At 50.5% G+C, this 17500-nt stretch overlaps 1 protein-coding gene across 1 annotated transcript; it reads left to right on the forward strand.

Annotated features, from left to right (window-relative positions):
• Positions 1-742: 742 nt before the first annotated feature.
• Positions 743-12370, forward strand: thap7 (THAP domain containing 7; the record flags this gene model as incomplete). Its single annotated transcript, XM_080531989.1, has 7 exons — positions 743-826; positions 2416-2571; positions 4025-4162; positions 4984-5338; positions 10975-11250; positions 11684-11922; positions 12151-12370. Exons 1-7 carry the CDS (start codon positions 747-749, stop codon positions 12368-12370), a joined length of 1464 nt encoding a protein of 487 aa, XP_080388115.1. The 5' UTR covers positions 743-746.
• Between the last annotated feature and the right edge of the window lie 5130 nt (positions 12371-17500).

Here is a 17500-nt window from a genome sequence, read left to right on the forward strand (position 1 = left end):
GTGACAACGCTACATTATTGTGAATAATATTATTATATGTTTGGGCTGGATAAATAGCAATGATTATTATTATTATTATTAATAAGGAGACAGACAGACAGACAGTTTAGGACAGACAGACAGACAGACAGTTTAGGGGCAGGAGATGCTAATATGTGACTCATTTATTTGATTCATTCGTTTGACCTGCTGCTCTGAAACTCACACAGATTAACACGCTTCAGAGAGGTGCTCCGACCACCAACTGTCTGATGTTATGTGTGCGCGCAGGAAAATAGGTAAAAGAGAAGAAATACCCATGTTTACCACTGGTCTCATGGTGCAGGAATCAATACAATTAATTGATTATTGACTGTTATTGATAGCTTTGTAGAACCAAAACATACACATCCTGCCTCAACAAACTCCCAAACCTTCAAACCTAGATTCTAATATTCTAATCTAACCCTGACCCTAGCCTTAGCCCCAGCCCTAACCCTGACCATAGCTCCAGCCCTGACCCTAGCTCCAGTCCTGACCCTAACCCTGGAGTCCTGCTTCTCTCTCAGGTGTTCAGATGCCTATCCCTGACCCTATCCCTGACCCCTGACCCTAACCCGGGCGTCCTGCTTCTCTCTCAGGTGTTCAGATGCCTATCCCTGACCCCTGACCCTAACCCTGGAGTCCTGCTTCTCTCAGGTGTTCAAATGCCTATCCCTGACCCCTGACCCTAACCCTGGCGTCCTGCTTCTCTCTCAGGTGTTCAGATGCCGAGACACTGCTCTGCTGGCGGCTGCAAGTCCCGCGACACCAAGGAAAACCGTCTGTCTGGGGTCACCTTCCACAGGTGAGTGTCTGTCTGGAGTCACCTTCCACAGGTGAGTGTCTGGGGTCAGGGGTCACATTAGCGCGTCACACAAGTACCATCAAGACCCTCCTGGTGTCTCTCAGACACTTTTACGTTTGGTTCCATCTGGTCTGGATCTGGATCTGGTCCATGAGCCTGTGTTTGGTGTCGGCTCCTACTGAGACCTGCTTTCCCCCTATACTTATGGCACTTTTCCACTACGTTGCAGACCTGGTGCTGACCTGGTGCTGACCCAGGTCAGCCCGCTTCGGTCCCCTTTTCCATTCGTCGGTCCAGGTCGCTTCGGTCCCAGGTCCCAGGTCCCACATCCGAGCAGGGACCTGGGACCTGGGACGTCACACGTCACTGCGTGTGACGTGTGACGCTGCACACCGTTGATTGGTCAATGGACAATCGTCATCCCATGTCCCATCCCATATTATTTCTTCACAACCGCCATCTTGAAAATACCACATTCACTAGGAAAATGTCACTACATTTTCTGTAATAGCTTATTAATAAAGATTCGGAAAATTATGCTGACCATCGTATTATCTTAGTTTAATGTCATTTCAATGAATCATATAACTTTTATTTACAACAAGCACAACACAAAAATCGCTATTATGCACCGTGTTTGTCCGTGAATAACACCGGCTGTGGAGGTGGTAAAAAAACACAATACTCCTTTGCTAACTTCACCATCTGTCTACGGTCATTTTGAGCCCTTAACCACCGCGCTGACACCCCGAGAAGTTATGCTTTTAACCGTAAACTCGATGAACCGGGAGTTCGCCCGCAGCCGTCCAGCCATTTTCACCATTCACTCATGAGTCAAATGCCGGTTTTCGCTCCGCGCTGTGTCCACGGTGATAGGAGTGGAGGATCGACTCCATTCAAAAACTTTTGAATTCCCTGGCTTCTCCTCTTTCCGGACACGTTTGAATTGTTATCCTAACAAAACCGAAGTTATTAACCCGCAAACGGCACCGTGTTTGTCTGTGAATAACACCGGCTGTGTCATGAGTCAAATGCCGGTAGATTCGCGTCTTGTCGGCGTTTCCCGATGATGATACTACAGTTCATAAAGCAGACAAGTGAAGGCAGTGGTTTTAAGGGTTCAAAAAACATGACTTTATTATGTGTACATAGCTTCCTCTCTCTCTTTCTCTTTCTCTCCCAAAAAATCACTGCTGTTGCTGTGTACACCCGGAAGCTTTTTGCCAGGCTGCGTGTGACGCGTAACTCCGCCTACTATCGTCTACTCCTCCTACTAGTACGGGTCTGTGTGTCGAAATGGAAAACCAGAACAGATCAAAGTGACCCGACCCGACCTAGAACTAATGCGTACTGCGCTAAAGCGGGACCCAGATGGAAAAGTGCCATTAGACTTCTACTGCCCACCTTGTACTGTCTCTCCAGTGTCGACTATCAGGACGACTGCCAATGGCCCCTGGCCTGAGCTGGATTACTCGTCCTGCTACGACTGGTGGATTGATGATTCACTTACTTAGTCAAATGTATCTGTTGTAAAGTCGCTTTGGAATAAGGCGTCTGCTAAACGCCAAACATGTAAATGTTGTTGCTAGGTTACCAAAGCGGGGGACCCCCCGCCGGACCCCCTGGATCATCAACTCCCAGAGGAGGGGACCCCAAGGCCTGGGGCTCTGGGACCCCCAGAGTGACTTCATCTACTTCTGCTCCAAACACTTCCCTGCTGAGAGCTTCGAGCTGTCAGGTGTCAGGTACACTCCCCTCCCCTCCTCTCCTTTCCTTTCCTTTCCTCTCCTCTCCTCTCCTCTCCCCTCCCCTCCCCTCCCCTCCCCTCCCCTCCCCTCCCCTCCCCTCCCCTCCCCTCCCCTCCCCTCCCCTCCTCTCCTCTCCTCTCCTCTCCTCTCCTCTCCTCTCCCCTCCTCTACTCTACTCTACTCTCCTCCTCTCCTCTCCTCTCCCCTCCCCTCCCCTCCCCTCCCCTCCCCTCCCCTCCCCTCCTCTCCTCTCCTCTCCCCTCCCCTCTCCCCTCCTCTCTCCCCTCCCCTCTCCTCTCCTCTCCTCTCCCCTCCTCTCCCCTCCCCTCTCCCCTCCCCTCTCCCCTCCTCTCCCCTCCCCTCTCCCCTCCCCTCTCCTCTCCTCTCCCCTCCCCTCCTCTCCTCCTCTCCTCACTATCCTTTTTCTGTATTTTTTTAATGCTGTATGTAAAGCACTTTGAATTGCCCCTGTTGTATGTGCTATAGTGAAACACTAATACTCATCCGCGTTCAGACTTTGCTGAGATGCTGGAACTGAAGACCACAGACCTTCTTCAGGCATAGAGCAGACAAGTGAATGCAGTGGTTTTAAGGGTTCAAACAACATCACTTGATTTAGCCAATGCACAACACCTGTGTCAAAAATGTCACCTAGTGACTACGCATCAAGGGAATTGTAGTCTTAGATTTAGGGGACTACAAAAACATACACAAGTGTTCATGAGACAGGAAACACCAAAATCTAACATTACAATATATATACATAGCAGAACAAAAAACAATAGAGAAATGCTACAAACATGCAGACATCAGGCAGTAGCCATCAGTGAATGAAAGCCATCATGAGATATGCTATCATGCTATACAGATATGCTATCATGCTATACAGATAACCTGGCCTTACCTCCTCCCAAAAATGCATAATGCACAAATGCATTAAAACGGTCATTTATTTATAGGTCAATAGCTTTCTGGAACAACCTGCCTAGGAACCTCCGCACCACCCACAGTGTTTTAAAACCAAACTTAAATCTTATTTTCTAAAAGGAGGTTAGATGTATTTGTATATTTATGTATTTTGTTTTGATCATGTTTTTGTTGGCCCTGTTATGTCGGTTCTTTTTATACCTTACACTTTTGTCTTTTCTTTTTCATCTATCACTTAGTTTGGTAGTTAGATTCATTGCACAATGCTGAATTATGTATAATTTTTGTAGTACAGACTGATTTTATGATTGTTACTTATGTGTTTTATGTGTGGACCCCAGGAAGACTAGCTAGTTGCTACGGCACTAGCTAATGGGGATCCTTAATAAAATATCTAAAATATCCCCTCCCCTCCCCTCCCCTCCTCCTCCCCTCCCCTCCTCCTCCCCTCCTCCTCCCCTCCCCTCCTCCCCTCCTCCTCCCCTCCCCTCCTCCTCCCCTCCCCTCCCCTCCCCTCCCCCAGCGGGTATCGGAGGCTGAAGGACGACGCCCTGCCCACTGTGTTTGAGACGCCGGCCCAACCGAGGCCGAGAGGCCGGGGGAGGCCGAGAGGCCGGGGGAGGCCGCCCAGAGGAGAACCCAGGGGAGGCCCGCAGGCCCGGTAACACCACCCACTAACCAGGGGAGGCTGGGGGAGGGAGAACACCAGGGGGAGGCTGGGGGAGGTAGAACACCAGGGGAGGCTGGGGGAGGTAGAACACCAGGGGAGGCTGGGGGAGGTAGAACACCAGGGGAGGCTGGGGGAGGTAGAACACCAGGGGGAGGCTGGGGGAGGTAGAACACCAGGGGAGGCTGGGGGAGGTAGAACACCAGGGGAGGCTGGGGGAGGTAGAACACCAGGGGAGGCTGGGGGAGGTAGAACACCAGGGGAGGCTGGGGGAGGTAGAACACCAGGGGAGGCTGCGGGAGGTAGAACACCAGGGGAGGCTGGGGGAGGTAGAACACCAGGGGAGGCTGGGGGAGGAAGGTAGAACACCAGGGGAGGCTGGGGGAGGTAGGTAGAACACCAGGGGAGGCTGGGGGAGGTAGAACACCAGGGGAGGCTGGGGGAGGTAGAACACCAGGGGAGGCTGGGGGAGGTAGAACACCAGGGGAGGCTAGGGGAGGTAGAACACCAGGGGAGGCTGGGGGAGGTAGAACACCAGGGGAGGCTGGGGGAGGTAGAACACCAGGGGAGGCTGGGGGAGGTAGAACACCAGGGGAGGCATCAGTGTTTTCTTACCGTTCCTCCCTCCTGCTCCGTACGTTACAACGTACGCCCGTCCTCCGATGTCTACTCCCCCAGCCTCCCTTTGACTCCTGAAGCCTCTATGATATGAACAGACAACACAAACGTGTGTCACAGTGTTAGTCAGTGTTAACGTGGCTGTCAATCAATCAATCAAGCTGTTTCACCATCTAACGAACCATCTGTCTCCCTAGGAGGAAGTCCCGCCCCCTGCCGGCGGAGGAGAAGGACAGCCAGCCTGTCACTCAACAGGAGCCTGAGGGCTCTGAGCCAATCAGAGGGCAGCAGAACCACCTGGGGGAGGAGGAGGAAGAGGAAGAGGAGGGTGATGAAGCACAGCCCCCCCCGGGTCCACCCGTGGTCCGACCTCCTCCTCCTCCTCCTCCTCCCACCTCCCCTCAGACCCAACCAGAGGCTCCCCACCCCCCACCCCCACCCCCGGCCGCCCCTCCTCACCCCCCCTCCTCCTCCTCCCCTCCCCCCCGGCCACACTCCCCCTCCCGCTACATGCGCCGCCTCCCCCGCCCCCCAGGCTTCTACCTGCCCAAGGTACGATCTGCTCTTAACCTTTCTATGTATTTATTGATCTGTTCTTAAACTTGAACTGTCGGACTTGTGCCTCCTCTCCTCTCCTCTCCTCTCCCCTCCCCTCCTCTCCTCTCCTCTCCTCTCCTCCTCTCCTCTCCTCCTCTCCTCTCCTCTCCTCTCCCCTCCTCTCTTCTCCTCCTCTCCTCTCCTCTCCTCCTCTCCTCTCCCCTCCTCTCCTCTCCCCTCCCCTCCTCTCCTCTCCTCTCCTCTCCCCTCCCCTCCTCTCCTCTCCTCCCCTCCCCTCTCCTCTCCTCTCCTCTCCTCTCCTCCTCTTCCCTCCTCTCCTCCCCTCCTCTTCCCTCCCCTCCCCTCCTCTCCTCTCCTCCCCTCCTCTTCCCTCCCCTCCTCTCCTATCCTCCCCTCCCCTCCTCTCCTATCCTCCCCTCTCCTCCCCTTCTCTCCTCTCCTCTCCTCTCTTCTCCTCCTCTCCTATCCTCCCCTCCTCTCCTCTCCTCTGCCCTCTCCTCCTCTCCTCTCCTCCTCTCCTCTCCTCTCCTCCCCTCCCCTCCTCTCCTATCCTCCCCTCCCCTCCTCTCCTATCCTCTCCTCTCCTCCCCTTCTCTCCTCTCCTCACTGTATGTATTTATTGATCTGTTCTTAAACTTTGAACTGTAGGACTTGTGCACTTGTGAACCGAACCGTGGACTGGGTGCTGAGCTCCGGTGATGAGTGTTGTTGTTGTTGTGTGATCGACCGTGCATTATTTGTGGCCATTAACTGTGGAAACTGAATGGACCTATCTCTAAGCCACGCCCCCTTTGAAAACTCGGACAGACAAACAACGCTCGCTCAAATTCTTCACTGACAGTGACTGACTGACCGACCGACCGTGACTGAATGACATTCAATGACTTACAATGGCGGGAGTTGGCAAATTTCAGACTTCTGATTTACCACAGCAGGTAATAGACATGTTTTTTTTTTAAGATGACAAGAACATTTCGTCTAGAAGCTTTTCACCATCAGATATTAGCGAGTTGTTTGTCAGAGTTTTCTGCCTGTCGTACATTTTTCTGTGATATGATTGGACAACTTCTATTTTGGGGGCGTGGCTTAGCAATAGGTCTAAAGCAGTGGTCTTCAACCGGGGGTCCGCGACCCCTAGGGGGTCCGCAGAGGTACTGCAGGGGGTCCGCCAATTTGTCATAATAATTGACATTTTTCACCAAAATAATCAGTGAGAATTAAAAAATATAACAAAAATGATATTGAGTCAAGTACAAGCATTAATAGGCAATAATAAGCTACTTTTGACAAAAACTATTTACAAAATAAATGATGCCCATGATTCTAGAGTCACATAACGTCAGCTGGAAAAAAAAAATAACACACCTGTCTAGCAAGCTAGGTGTTGGCTAAAACGCTGCAGTTCGGTCGTCATTGCGAAATTAACGTTAATTAATAACTAGCATAACGTTACTAATTTAGTTAGTTTGATAATAACAAACCCGCCTCTTTGCTTCTCTATGCGCCGCTATAACGCGCTCCTTTACCATTCCGAGGTCAGATGGCTTTCCCGTGGATCAGTATTGGCACGCGTCTTTGAATTACGCACAGCTATCCACGAGATTCTGCTACCGCGCGGAGCTGGCTGCGCATTTCAATGCATTTCCGCGGATTCCGCGGTGCCCTCGCCTGACGTGAAATGTGCAATTGTTGATCACTTGGAGGCTCTCGAAAGTCAATTTGAGAAGTACTTTTCTGAGACTGAGTCTTGGAGAAAGCACAAGACATGGATACGGTTTCCATGCAAAGACAATGCATCCGACGGCTCAAACCTGACAGCCGCTGAGGAAGATCAGCTGATCGACCTAACCACAGATAGTACACACAAGAATGTGTACGAGTCACAGCCTCTCACCCAGTTCTCGATGAGCCTTGCCTTTTGCAACAACTTATCTTTGTGAAAGTGGATTCTCCTCCCTCACCTACCTGAAGAGCAAATACCGTTCCAGACAGCAGTCTGAGGATGACATGATGCTCTGCCTGACAACCTCCATCTCCCCCAGAATAAACAAGCTGTGTACCACCAACCAGGGCCAGTCATCTCACTGAGGTAGGCATACCTGGCTTCCTGAAGCTAAAAGTTTCATTGTTGAAAAATAATAATAATAGAAAATATAAGCCTCATCGACAACAACAATAATAATAACCAATCATAATTATGCATGAACGTTTTATCAATCATAAACACATATAGGCTAATAACCCAGTATATAAATAGGTTAATACGGTGAAAGAAAAGGTGAATGAAGTAAATATAAAAGTTATTATAGGCTTTAAAATGTGAGACATTAAAAAATATATATTACATGTGGGGGTCCCTGTTCTGTTTGTCTCTCGTCCAAGGGGTCCTTGGGTTGAAAAAGGTTGAAGACCCCTGGTCTAAAGCATCGTTTCTCAACGGGGGCGTTCAGACAACATCGGGGCGCGCTGGAGCAAATATTTTTAAAAGGGGGGCGTTGAGGTGTTCTTGGGGGGGCGTTCACGCATAAAGTATTTTTCTCATGAAAAACAGCAGTCAGCAATGTTATTACGGGTACGTTCGTAAATGCACGAACGGTCAGTTCGCTCGGACAAACCGTCTTTTCAGTCAGAGCACCCATCTCTGAGCGCTCCTAGAGCGCAGTGTTCTGAACTTGGCCGGGCTCTGTGACGCAGACACACGTAGCGCAGCGCCCCAAAAAATAAAAGTGAGAGTGTCATCAAGAAGATGAAGCTAAAAACTCAGCTAGCAAAGGCAAAGCTTTTGATAGTTACCAATGTGTCTGGGTAAGCTGCATTGTAGAAGAATCTGCAGAAATTGCAATACTAATACCTGTAATGTCATGTTGACCATGGATGCACCATAGCTAATGCTAGCACAAGCCAACTTTCAACCCTTGCCATCCTTTTCTTGCATAGCACCCGCAAATGAACACGGAGTGGAATAGGCTATATAACTGTAAATTGTTGATTGTCTTTGGATTTAGCCAGTTGGCGAAGATTTATGAGGAATAGGCTATTTAATTTGTGTTGCTCATCTAACAGCGATACGGTGTTGTTCAATTTACGGTCTTGTTTAATTTCTATGAGTGTTTTCCTTGTAGGCTATGCTTGAGTGACATGTGTTTCAGTTTGTAGGCTCATTGTAATTGTTGGCTATAAGCGAGAGAGAATATTTCTTATGTTAGTTTTGATACTCAGTCCATGTCCCCGCCGGTGACGTAAGCCTGTCGTGCCAAATACTCCCTCCCCGCGTATACACACTACCCTCTGCGCTTCCTTCGTTCGCTTCCTTTCAATACAGCTTATTTAATTTAGTTAAAATGAGTGCTAATACCATACCACCATACCAGAACATCACAGCAGGAACAACCTATCTCAAAAAAGCGATCGTATTGTAATAAACCAGTCCGGAAAGTTCTCTGTCGCTTAGCCTACCAATAATCTAACCAGCTACGAATAATCAGCTACGAATGTCCCCTCCCCTCGCAGGTTCATCACAGTATATTACATAAATGTATTACTGTTAAGTGTTGTTGTGGATGTTATCCCTAGTGCCATTCTGAGGTTAGCATTGCGATGTGTTCGTCTTAACGTTTACAAACTAAAATATACAATCGCTTTTTAGTGATATGTTGCTCCTCATGTGATGCCCTGGAAACGAACACATAAGCACTCCGAACAGCTGTCAACGTCTTTTGTTGCTATAGGAAACCACTACTCTGTAGTGTCCTGTTGCGTTTCCCGTAGTTGTTTTTCCGGGTTCAGAGCACGCTGGCGTCCGCGTTGTGACTGCCGCTTCTGTTTTCCCGGTCCTGTCTCCTGTCTTTTTGTATCCTGTCGTTTTGTATCCTGTCCTGTCTTTTTGTATCCTGTCTTTTTGTATCCTGTCTTATCCTTTTTGTATCCTGTCCCGCCGACCTCCGCTGCCTTCCCCCCCCGCCATCTCCCGCCTCTCACCGCCTTCACTACCGGACTGCAATACTCACCGCCTTCACTACCGGACTGCAGTACTCACCGCCTTCACTACCGGACTGCAGTACTCACCGCCTCACCGTTCCTGTCCCCCGGCTCTGTGTTGCCGACCGACCCGCTGCGCGCCGCTCTCAGACATCGCTGGCCTGGCCGTGCTGTGCTATTACCCTCGTCCCGGGAGGTAGCCACCACTCCCTCCCCGGTTCGGGGGTTGCCATCTCCGCAGGTGAGTGTCGGTCCTTCCCAGCCTTCACTCACTGCTGCGCGATTTGGTCGCTGGCATGGCACGGCTAGGCTGGCCGGCCACGCGGGTTCGGTCCCAGGCTGGCAATACAGATGACAACGGCAACGGCGGCACCGCGCTGTCGCTCTGGTCCACTGCCTGTCGTCTTGCCCTGGACTCCCGGCCATCTCACCTGCCCCCCACCTCCCCCTGCCCTTCTCTCGTCTCACCTACTCACTGAACCACAACCATCGCCTCACTGCTGCTGCTGCCACCAAGGCAGGCATTATCCGCTGCCGCCGCCACATCCATCGAGGCTCCCAGCAACATCAACACCGGACTCTACACCACCCCCCCCCCCCCCCCCCCCTCCCCGTTCGCTGACTCTGTGTTCCATGTTACTTGTTGTTGTTACTTGTTGTTTTTGTGTCTCCCCATGTGTATCCTATATTGTCAGCGTCTTTGAGCCTTGGAAAAGCGCTATATAAATTTAATAAATTATTATTATTATTATTACTCTGCTTGCGATTGATCAGCTGTCAGCAGTGTTATTACAGGTACATTCATAAATGCACGAACGGTCAGTTCGCTCGGGCAAACCGTCTTTTCAGTCAGAGCACCCATCTCTGAGCGGTCCCAGAGCGCAGTGCTCTGAACTTTGGAACTTTGTTAACAAAGTCTAATCAAAAATGAAAAAATATTAGCATCATAAAACAGTCTGTTTGTATTCTCTGATGTTGTCTGAGTTTGTTTAACACTCATAAACAGCATTTTTATTCACATTCACATGGCCTTTCTGCTCTCTGGTAAACTAATGATAATGATATTCCAACTGCCCAGTTAAATCAAATCTATTATTTGGCATTCAGTGACATGCTTTTTAAATGATATAACACAGAATATTAGTCAACATTAATATTCAGGGAAGTATTTTTTTGATGGGGGGCGGTAAGAGACCTGGATAATGGACAGGGGGGCGCTGGCCCAAAAAAGGTTGAGAACCACTGGTCTAAAGCAACGATTCCCAACCTATGGGCCCTCTGGTGGTCCGCGAGAGTACTGCAAGTGGGCCGCCAAATCATGGGCAAAATAATTTTTTTATAATACTTTTTTTACAAAAACGTTTTAATTAAAAAAATACATGCATGATACTGTATTTTTTTCTTTAAAAACATAAAAAATGCATCACCAGTGTGCTACTACTAGGCCTACTGCACTGTATGTATGATGATTGTATGATGATGCATATGAAATATCCAATAAGAATAACAGAATGATGATGAGACACAAAAAAAAAATACGCGTCCGTAAAATGCCTTTGTGGGCCGCGAATACTTTTGAGATTTTTAAGTGGGCCTCGAGTCCAAAAAGGTTGGGAACCGCTGGTCTAAAGTTTTCTGTCTCTGTATCTAAGGAGCACAACTACGCCCAGCTCTGCCCCCTGGTGTGGCGGAGGAGGTACGACCAAGCCATCGACAGCCTGGAGAAATCCCTGAGGCTGCTGAGCGCCGCGCGCCGCCGCGAGAACCGCCTCCGCCACGCCCTGCTGCGCCTGCAGGAGACCCGCCTCAAACACACCCTGCAGAGGGGAGGAGCCAAGGGGAGCGGAGCCAAGGGCAGGGGAGGGGGAGGGCGGGGGAGTCAGGGGGGAGTCGGGGGGCAGCGGAGAGGAGACGGCGGAGGGGAGCTGGCGGGACAGGGGGGGGCGTCCGGCGGAGGAGGGGGGGGGGAGGAGGAGAACGAGATGGAGGGAGGAGGAGGAGGGCCTGGGGGGGAGGAGCTGGGGCTGTTTGAGGACAGAGGAGTCGCCTCCGTCGGGGAGGAGGCCAGGGGAGGCCGGGGGGGGAGGGGGGGACTGGGCCGGGTCCCGGCGGAGGCCAAGCCTGGGCAGGAGGAGGAGGAGGAGGCGGGGGGGTGCTGCTTCTACTGCGGGAGGGGGGGGGGAGGAGGACGGGAGGGGGAGGAGGAGGGGGGGGCCAGGGTGGGGGGGGGCGTCGTCGTCTAAGCGTCTACGCTCCGGCGTGGAGGAGAGGAGAGGAGGAAGGATTCCCAAAAAGATCCGATCGGATCGTCGGAAAGAAGACTTCCTAGAAGGAGATGCGACCGACGCCGCATCGCTGCAGAGCTTCTTTTACTACTGCAGCGGCCTGGTGGGGGGCGGGGGGGCGGACGTGCAGGTGGTCATGGTGGAGCTGCCGGCGGAGAAGGGTGGCGGCGGGGGAGGGGGGGAGTCCGGAGGCGGGGACGTCCAGATCGATCCTCAGACGCTGCAAGTCGCCAACCGGCACGTCCAGCTGCTCCTGGGGGGGCCGTCCGGCCCCGCCCCCCACCAGGGATTGCTGCTCACGGGAGAGGGGGCGGGGCCAGGGGAGAGGGCGGGGCCAGGGGACAGCCAGCAGCAGCAGAAGGAGCAGCAGCAGGTGTTCGGGATGCAGCAGGTGGAGGAGGGCTGTCTGCTCCTGGTGCCCGTCTCCTCCTCCAAGGACGGGGGGAGGATGGAGGGAAGAGGTGGAGGAGGAGGGGTGGAGGAGGAGGAGGTGGGAGGAGGAGGAGGACAAACCATATTGGTGTCAGCGGTGGGATTTCACAGAGACTTTCACATGGAGGACAAGGAGGAGGAGGGGCTGGGCTCGCTAGGGGGGGCCGGGGCTAGAGGGCTCAGGGTGGTGGTGATGCCCGCTGACGGACAGGTCGCAGGCCACCAATCACAGGACGTCAGGGCGGCGGCGGTGAGCGGCGACGTGAGGGAGAGGCTGAAGGAACATCTGGAAGGGTTTCAGCTGCAGCTGAGCTCAGAGTTCACAGACTGAAGGTCAGAGGTCACTGATAGGGCTTTCACACCGGCAGTTCCAAACGCCGGTTCGCGTTTGCGTTCGGAAACCTCCGAACGTTGGCGCTGTCTGGCGAAGGATACAATGAACACGGGCTCGTTCGCCAGACAGCGCCAACGTTCGGAGGTTTCCGAACGCGAACCGGCGTTCGGAACTGCCGGTGTGAAAGCCCTAAGACTGAAGGTCAGAGTTCACAGACTGAAGGTCAGAGGTCACAGACTGAAGGCCACAGCAGAGGTCAAAGTTCACAGACTGAAGAGGGGTAGTGGTGGTCTAGTAGTGGATAGTGAGTTGGACTTGTGATCAGAAGGTTGTGAGTTCAAATCCCGCCCGAAACCACACCACTACTAGTGTGCCCTTGAGTAAGGCACTTAGCCCTCAGTTACTCCAGGGGGAATGTCCCTGTAATTTGTAATTGTAAGTCGCTTTGGATTAAAAGCGTCTGCTAAATGGCAAAATTAAAATTAATTAAAATTAGATCTGAAGATCTGTCGCCTGTGTCTTCTGTGTTGACTCCTCCCATTGTAAAGGACATAAACGCTGTTAACAGTAAATGTACTATTTATCCTCACAGAGAAACTAACTGTTCAACTCCTGCAGGACAGTAATTACATACTGGAGCTGAGCATCATGGGAGTTTTCATGGGACAGCCTGGTGGTGTGTTGACATGCAGATATCATAGCATATATCATAGCAGATATCATAGCATTCTTTCACCTCAGAAGAATTGCCAAGATTAGATCAATCCTTTCTTTTGAAGATGCTGAGGTTCTGATCCATTCTTTTGTGACGTCCAGATTAGATTATTGTAATGTCCTTTTGTCGGGATTGCCAAAAAAGAGCTTCCATGGCATACAAATGGTCCAAAATGCTGCAGCTCGCATTTTGACTGGGTCCAAGAAATACGACCATATCTCACCAGTGCTGGCCTCCCTTCATTGGCTCCCTGTCCATGTTAGAGCGGATTTCAAGTTGCTCCTGCTAACCTACAAAGCTATAAATGGCACCGCTCCTTCTTATTTAAAGGACCTTCTCGTCCCATATGTGCCCTCAAGGGCTCTGCGCTCACAAGGCTCTGCCCTGCTCATTACTCCTAGGGTTAGAAGAAAGACAATCGGTGAGCGTGCGTTCTCTTTCCGGGCACCAACTCTCTGGAACCGTCTTCCACTTGATATCAGACAGGCAGAATCAGTAGAAGTGTTTAAAAATAAGCTAAAGACCCACCTGTTTTGTGTTGTCTACATGTCATAGGCTGTTTTTTGTGCTGTTGTAATTTATGTGTGTTTTTAAATTTGTTTAACATTTTTGTTTTTACCTATTATATTTGTGGTGCGAAATTGTGTGTTTTTAAAATTGAAATAGCTGTTTATATATTGTCTAAAATTACCTTGTCTAAAATGTTTACCTATTGTACTTGTAAAGCACTTTGACGGAAAGTGCTATATAAATAAAGTTATTATTATTATTATTATCATGACGAGTGTTTCAACTGGAACCTTTCTTAGTCAGAGAACCTGTATTCTTAACAGCAGTGAAAACAAAGTGCTTCATTAAAAAAACATGAGTGTATTCCCTGTGTTGAGTCATATTCCCTGTGTTGAGTCATATTCCCTGTGTTGAGTCATATTGCCTGTGTTGAGTCATATTGCCTGTGTTGAGTCATATTCCCTGTGTTGAGTCATATTCCCTGTGTTGAGTATTCCTTGTGTGGGAGTGTGTCTTTCCCACAGCCCGATGGTCCCACATTTCTAAGTAATCTAACTAACCCTGGTCCTAACCCTAACACTGACCCTAGCCCTAACACTGACCCTAAACCTGGTCCTAACCCTATCCCTGGTCCTAACCCTAACACTGACCCTAGCCCTAACACTGACCCTAAACCTGGTCCTAACCCTATCCCTAGTCCTAACCCTGGTCCTAACCCTATCCCTAGTCCTAACCCTGGTCCTAACCCTGGTCCTAACCCTATCCCTAGTCCTAACCCTATCCCTAGTCCTAACCCTGGTCCTAACCCTATCCCTAGTCCTAACCCTGGTCCTAACCCTATCCCTAGTCCTAACCCTGGTCCTAACCCTATCCCTAGTCCTAACCCTGGTCCTAACCCTATCCCTAGTCCTAACCCTGGTCCTATCCCTAGTCCTAACCCTGGTCCTAACCCTATCCCTAGTCCTAACCCTATCCCTAGTCCTAACCCTGGTCCTAACCCTAACCCTGGTCCTATCCCTAGTCCTAACCCTGGTCCTAACCCTATCCCTAGTCCTAACCCTGGTCCTAACCCTATCCCTAGTCCTAACCCTGGTCCTAACCCTATCCCTAGTCCTAACCCTGGTCCTAACCCTATCCCTAGTCCTAACCCTGGTCCTAACCCTATCCCTAGTCCTAACCCTGGTCCTATCCCTAGTCCTAACCCTGGTCCTAACCCTATCCCTAGTCCTAACCCTATCCCTAGTCCTAACCCTGGTCCTATCCCTAGTCCTAACCCTGGTCCTAACCCTATCCCTAGTCCTAACCCTGGTCCTAACCCTATCCCTAGTCCTAACCCTGGTCCTAACCCTATCCCTAGTCCTAACCCTGGTCCTAACCCTATCCCTAGTCCTAACCCTGGTCCTAACCCTATCCCTAGTCCTAACCCTGGTCCTAACCCTCTGCAGCTCATCCAGAATGCTGCTGCCCGCTGGTATTCAACCTCCCCAAATACTCGCGGGTCACCCCTCTCCTTCGCACCCTGCACTGGCTCCCGATAGCAGCTCGCATCAGATTCAAGACCCTGGTGCTTGCATACCAGGCAGCTAAAGGGACAGCCCCTGCCTACCTGAAGGAAATGGTAACCCCCCAAACCCCTGCCCGCTCACTCCGTTCCTCCACCTCGGCTGGCCGACTGGCCCCACCTCCTCTACACAGCAGTCGGGCTGCCCGATCACGTCTCTTCACAACACTGGCTCCCCGCTGGTGGAATGAGCTCCCCACGGCCGTCAGAACGGCAGAGTCACTACCCATCTTCCGTCGTAGACTGAAGACCCATCTCTTCAGGTTACATCTTAACTGCTCCTCCTGAGACATCTTCTGACCCTCACCACTACGTCTCCTAAAGACACCCGCTTTCCCCTCTACTGTGTCCCTAAGAACTTCTACTGCCCCCCTTGTACTGTTTCTCAGTTTCTCCAGTAAAAAAATAAAAATAAAAAAACGTTTTAGTAGAAGGCGATAATAGGGAGAAGGTTTTTCCTTCTATCAGTGGCCCCGGGCCCGAGCTAGAGTACTCTTCCTGCAACGAATAGTGGACTGCTGATTCACATGCTTAGTATTCAAATGTATTGATTGTAAGTAGCTTTGGAATAAGGCGTCTGCTAAATGCCAAAAATGTAAATGTAACCCTAACCCCAGTCCTAACCCTATCCCTAGTCCTAACCCTATCCCTAGTCCTAACCCTAGTCCTAACCCTATCCCTAGTCCTAACCCTAGTCCTAACCCTATCCCTAGTCCTAACCCTGGTCCTAACCCTAGTCCTAACCCTGGTCCTAACCCTAGTCCTAACCCTAGTCCTAACCCTAACCCTAGCCCACCTATGAAATATTAGAAATGTGAGACCACTGGGTTGTGAGACCACTGGGGGGTTGTGGGAACATTGGGATGACGAGTCTCACGTGCACATGCCCAGGCTAGTCTCTCTGCTGTTACCATGACAGCAGCAGGCCTGATGGCCGTATGCAGATCACCGTCATGCGCATCTGTAAGGACCGGACGTCTCGTTGATGTGTCTGATGCAGTGTTGTCAACTGTCTGTTGTCTCTAATGTGTCTGATGCAGTGTTGTCTGCTGTTAACACTGCTCCATGTCTGTGTGTCTGGGCATGTCTCTCTATGGTTCTCAGTGATGCCACGGTCACTTTTTGGAAAACATGGGTCCAGTTTCACAGACGAGGGTTAAGTCCTGGACTACATCACACTTTCTTCCCTTTTAAAAAAAAATATGTTTTTAGGGTATTTCTGCTTTAATGGTATAGAGAGAGTAGAGACTGACAGGAAGGATGGGTGAGAGAGAGGAGGGATGACAGGCAGGATATGTCGAATAGGATAGGCCGGAATCGAACCGGGGACCCTGCGATTACATGACTGACACGTTTCAATATAAAATCTCCATTGAAGATAGTTTTTTAGTCTAGGATTAGGCTTTAAGCCTTGTCTGTGAAACCTGCCCATAGTGCAGCCTTCCTGTCACTGAGGAGTCTGTGTGTTCCCTGCCTACGAGGATATATATCAGAACTGGCATCACATGATCACTGTGCACGCGCTAATCAACATGATAACTGAATCACGTGTTGCTAGGAGACGGTGTTCCAAGTCACTTTCCACTTTCACAGGTAACTGCACACGGACAGAGAAACAGCTGATGACAGGAAAGAGAGAGAGAGTGAAACATGTCCACAGTGTGTCTGTTACCTGGCTGATATGGGACATTTTATGGTTAGAAAAACGGATAAAAAATGTATTTGTCTAATTTTACAATGTGGGAAAAAATAATTTTGTGCTAAATATCTCGTGTTTCCACATAAACATTATACAGACAAACGTACACAGACTTACAAACTATTTAGTAAAAGTAAGATGTCCACCAGAGGGCGACACTGACCATTGAATCGCCTCCTTCTCTGACTGAACACCAACGGTTCCATCTGGCTGTTTATAAGAACTACGTGCACACCATTCTGAACATTATTAATGAGGTTATTTGGTCGATTATTTCATATTAAAGATCATTTTAGGGTCGCTTTCTTCCAAGGTCATGGCCAATTGTAAACATGTAGGCTGTAGCCTATAATGTGGTGTTCGTTTTGTGTTGCCGACATGAAGGAGTTCTGTACTGTCACGGACTACTTCACCGTCCTGCGCCTTCACACCTCAGAGACGTCAGAGCACAGCATGTTTACGTATCACTCCGCGTTCCCAGAGAACGCGCTGCCGTTAGGCGCTCAGCCCTCCCATTGGTCCATGCGTAACGTCCATCAGAGCTTAAGACCCGCCTACCTCCCTTATATAGCCTGTCCATACGGAGGCTCTCCAGTGCGTCTGCGGGTCCTCTGGATAAGACGCGTCTCTGTCCCGTCAGAA

This window comes from Nansenia antarctica, assembly GCF_963989245.1.
Source record: "Nansenia antarctica genome assembly, chromosome: 5".
NCBI lineage: Eukaryota > Metazoa > Chordata > Actinopteri > Argentiniformes > Microstomatidae > Nansenia > Nansenia antarctica.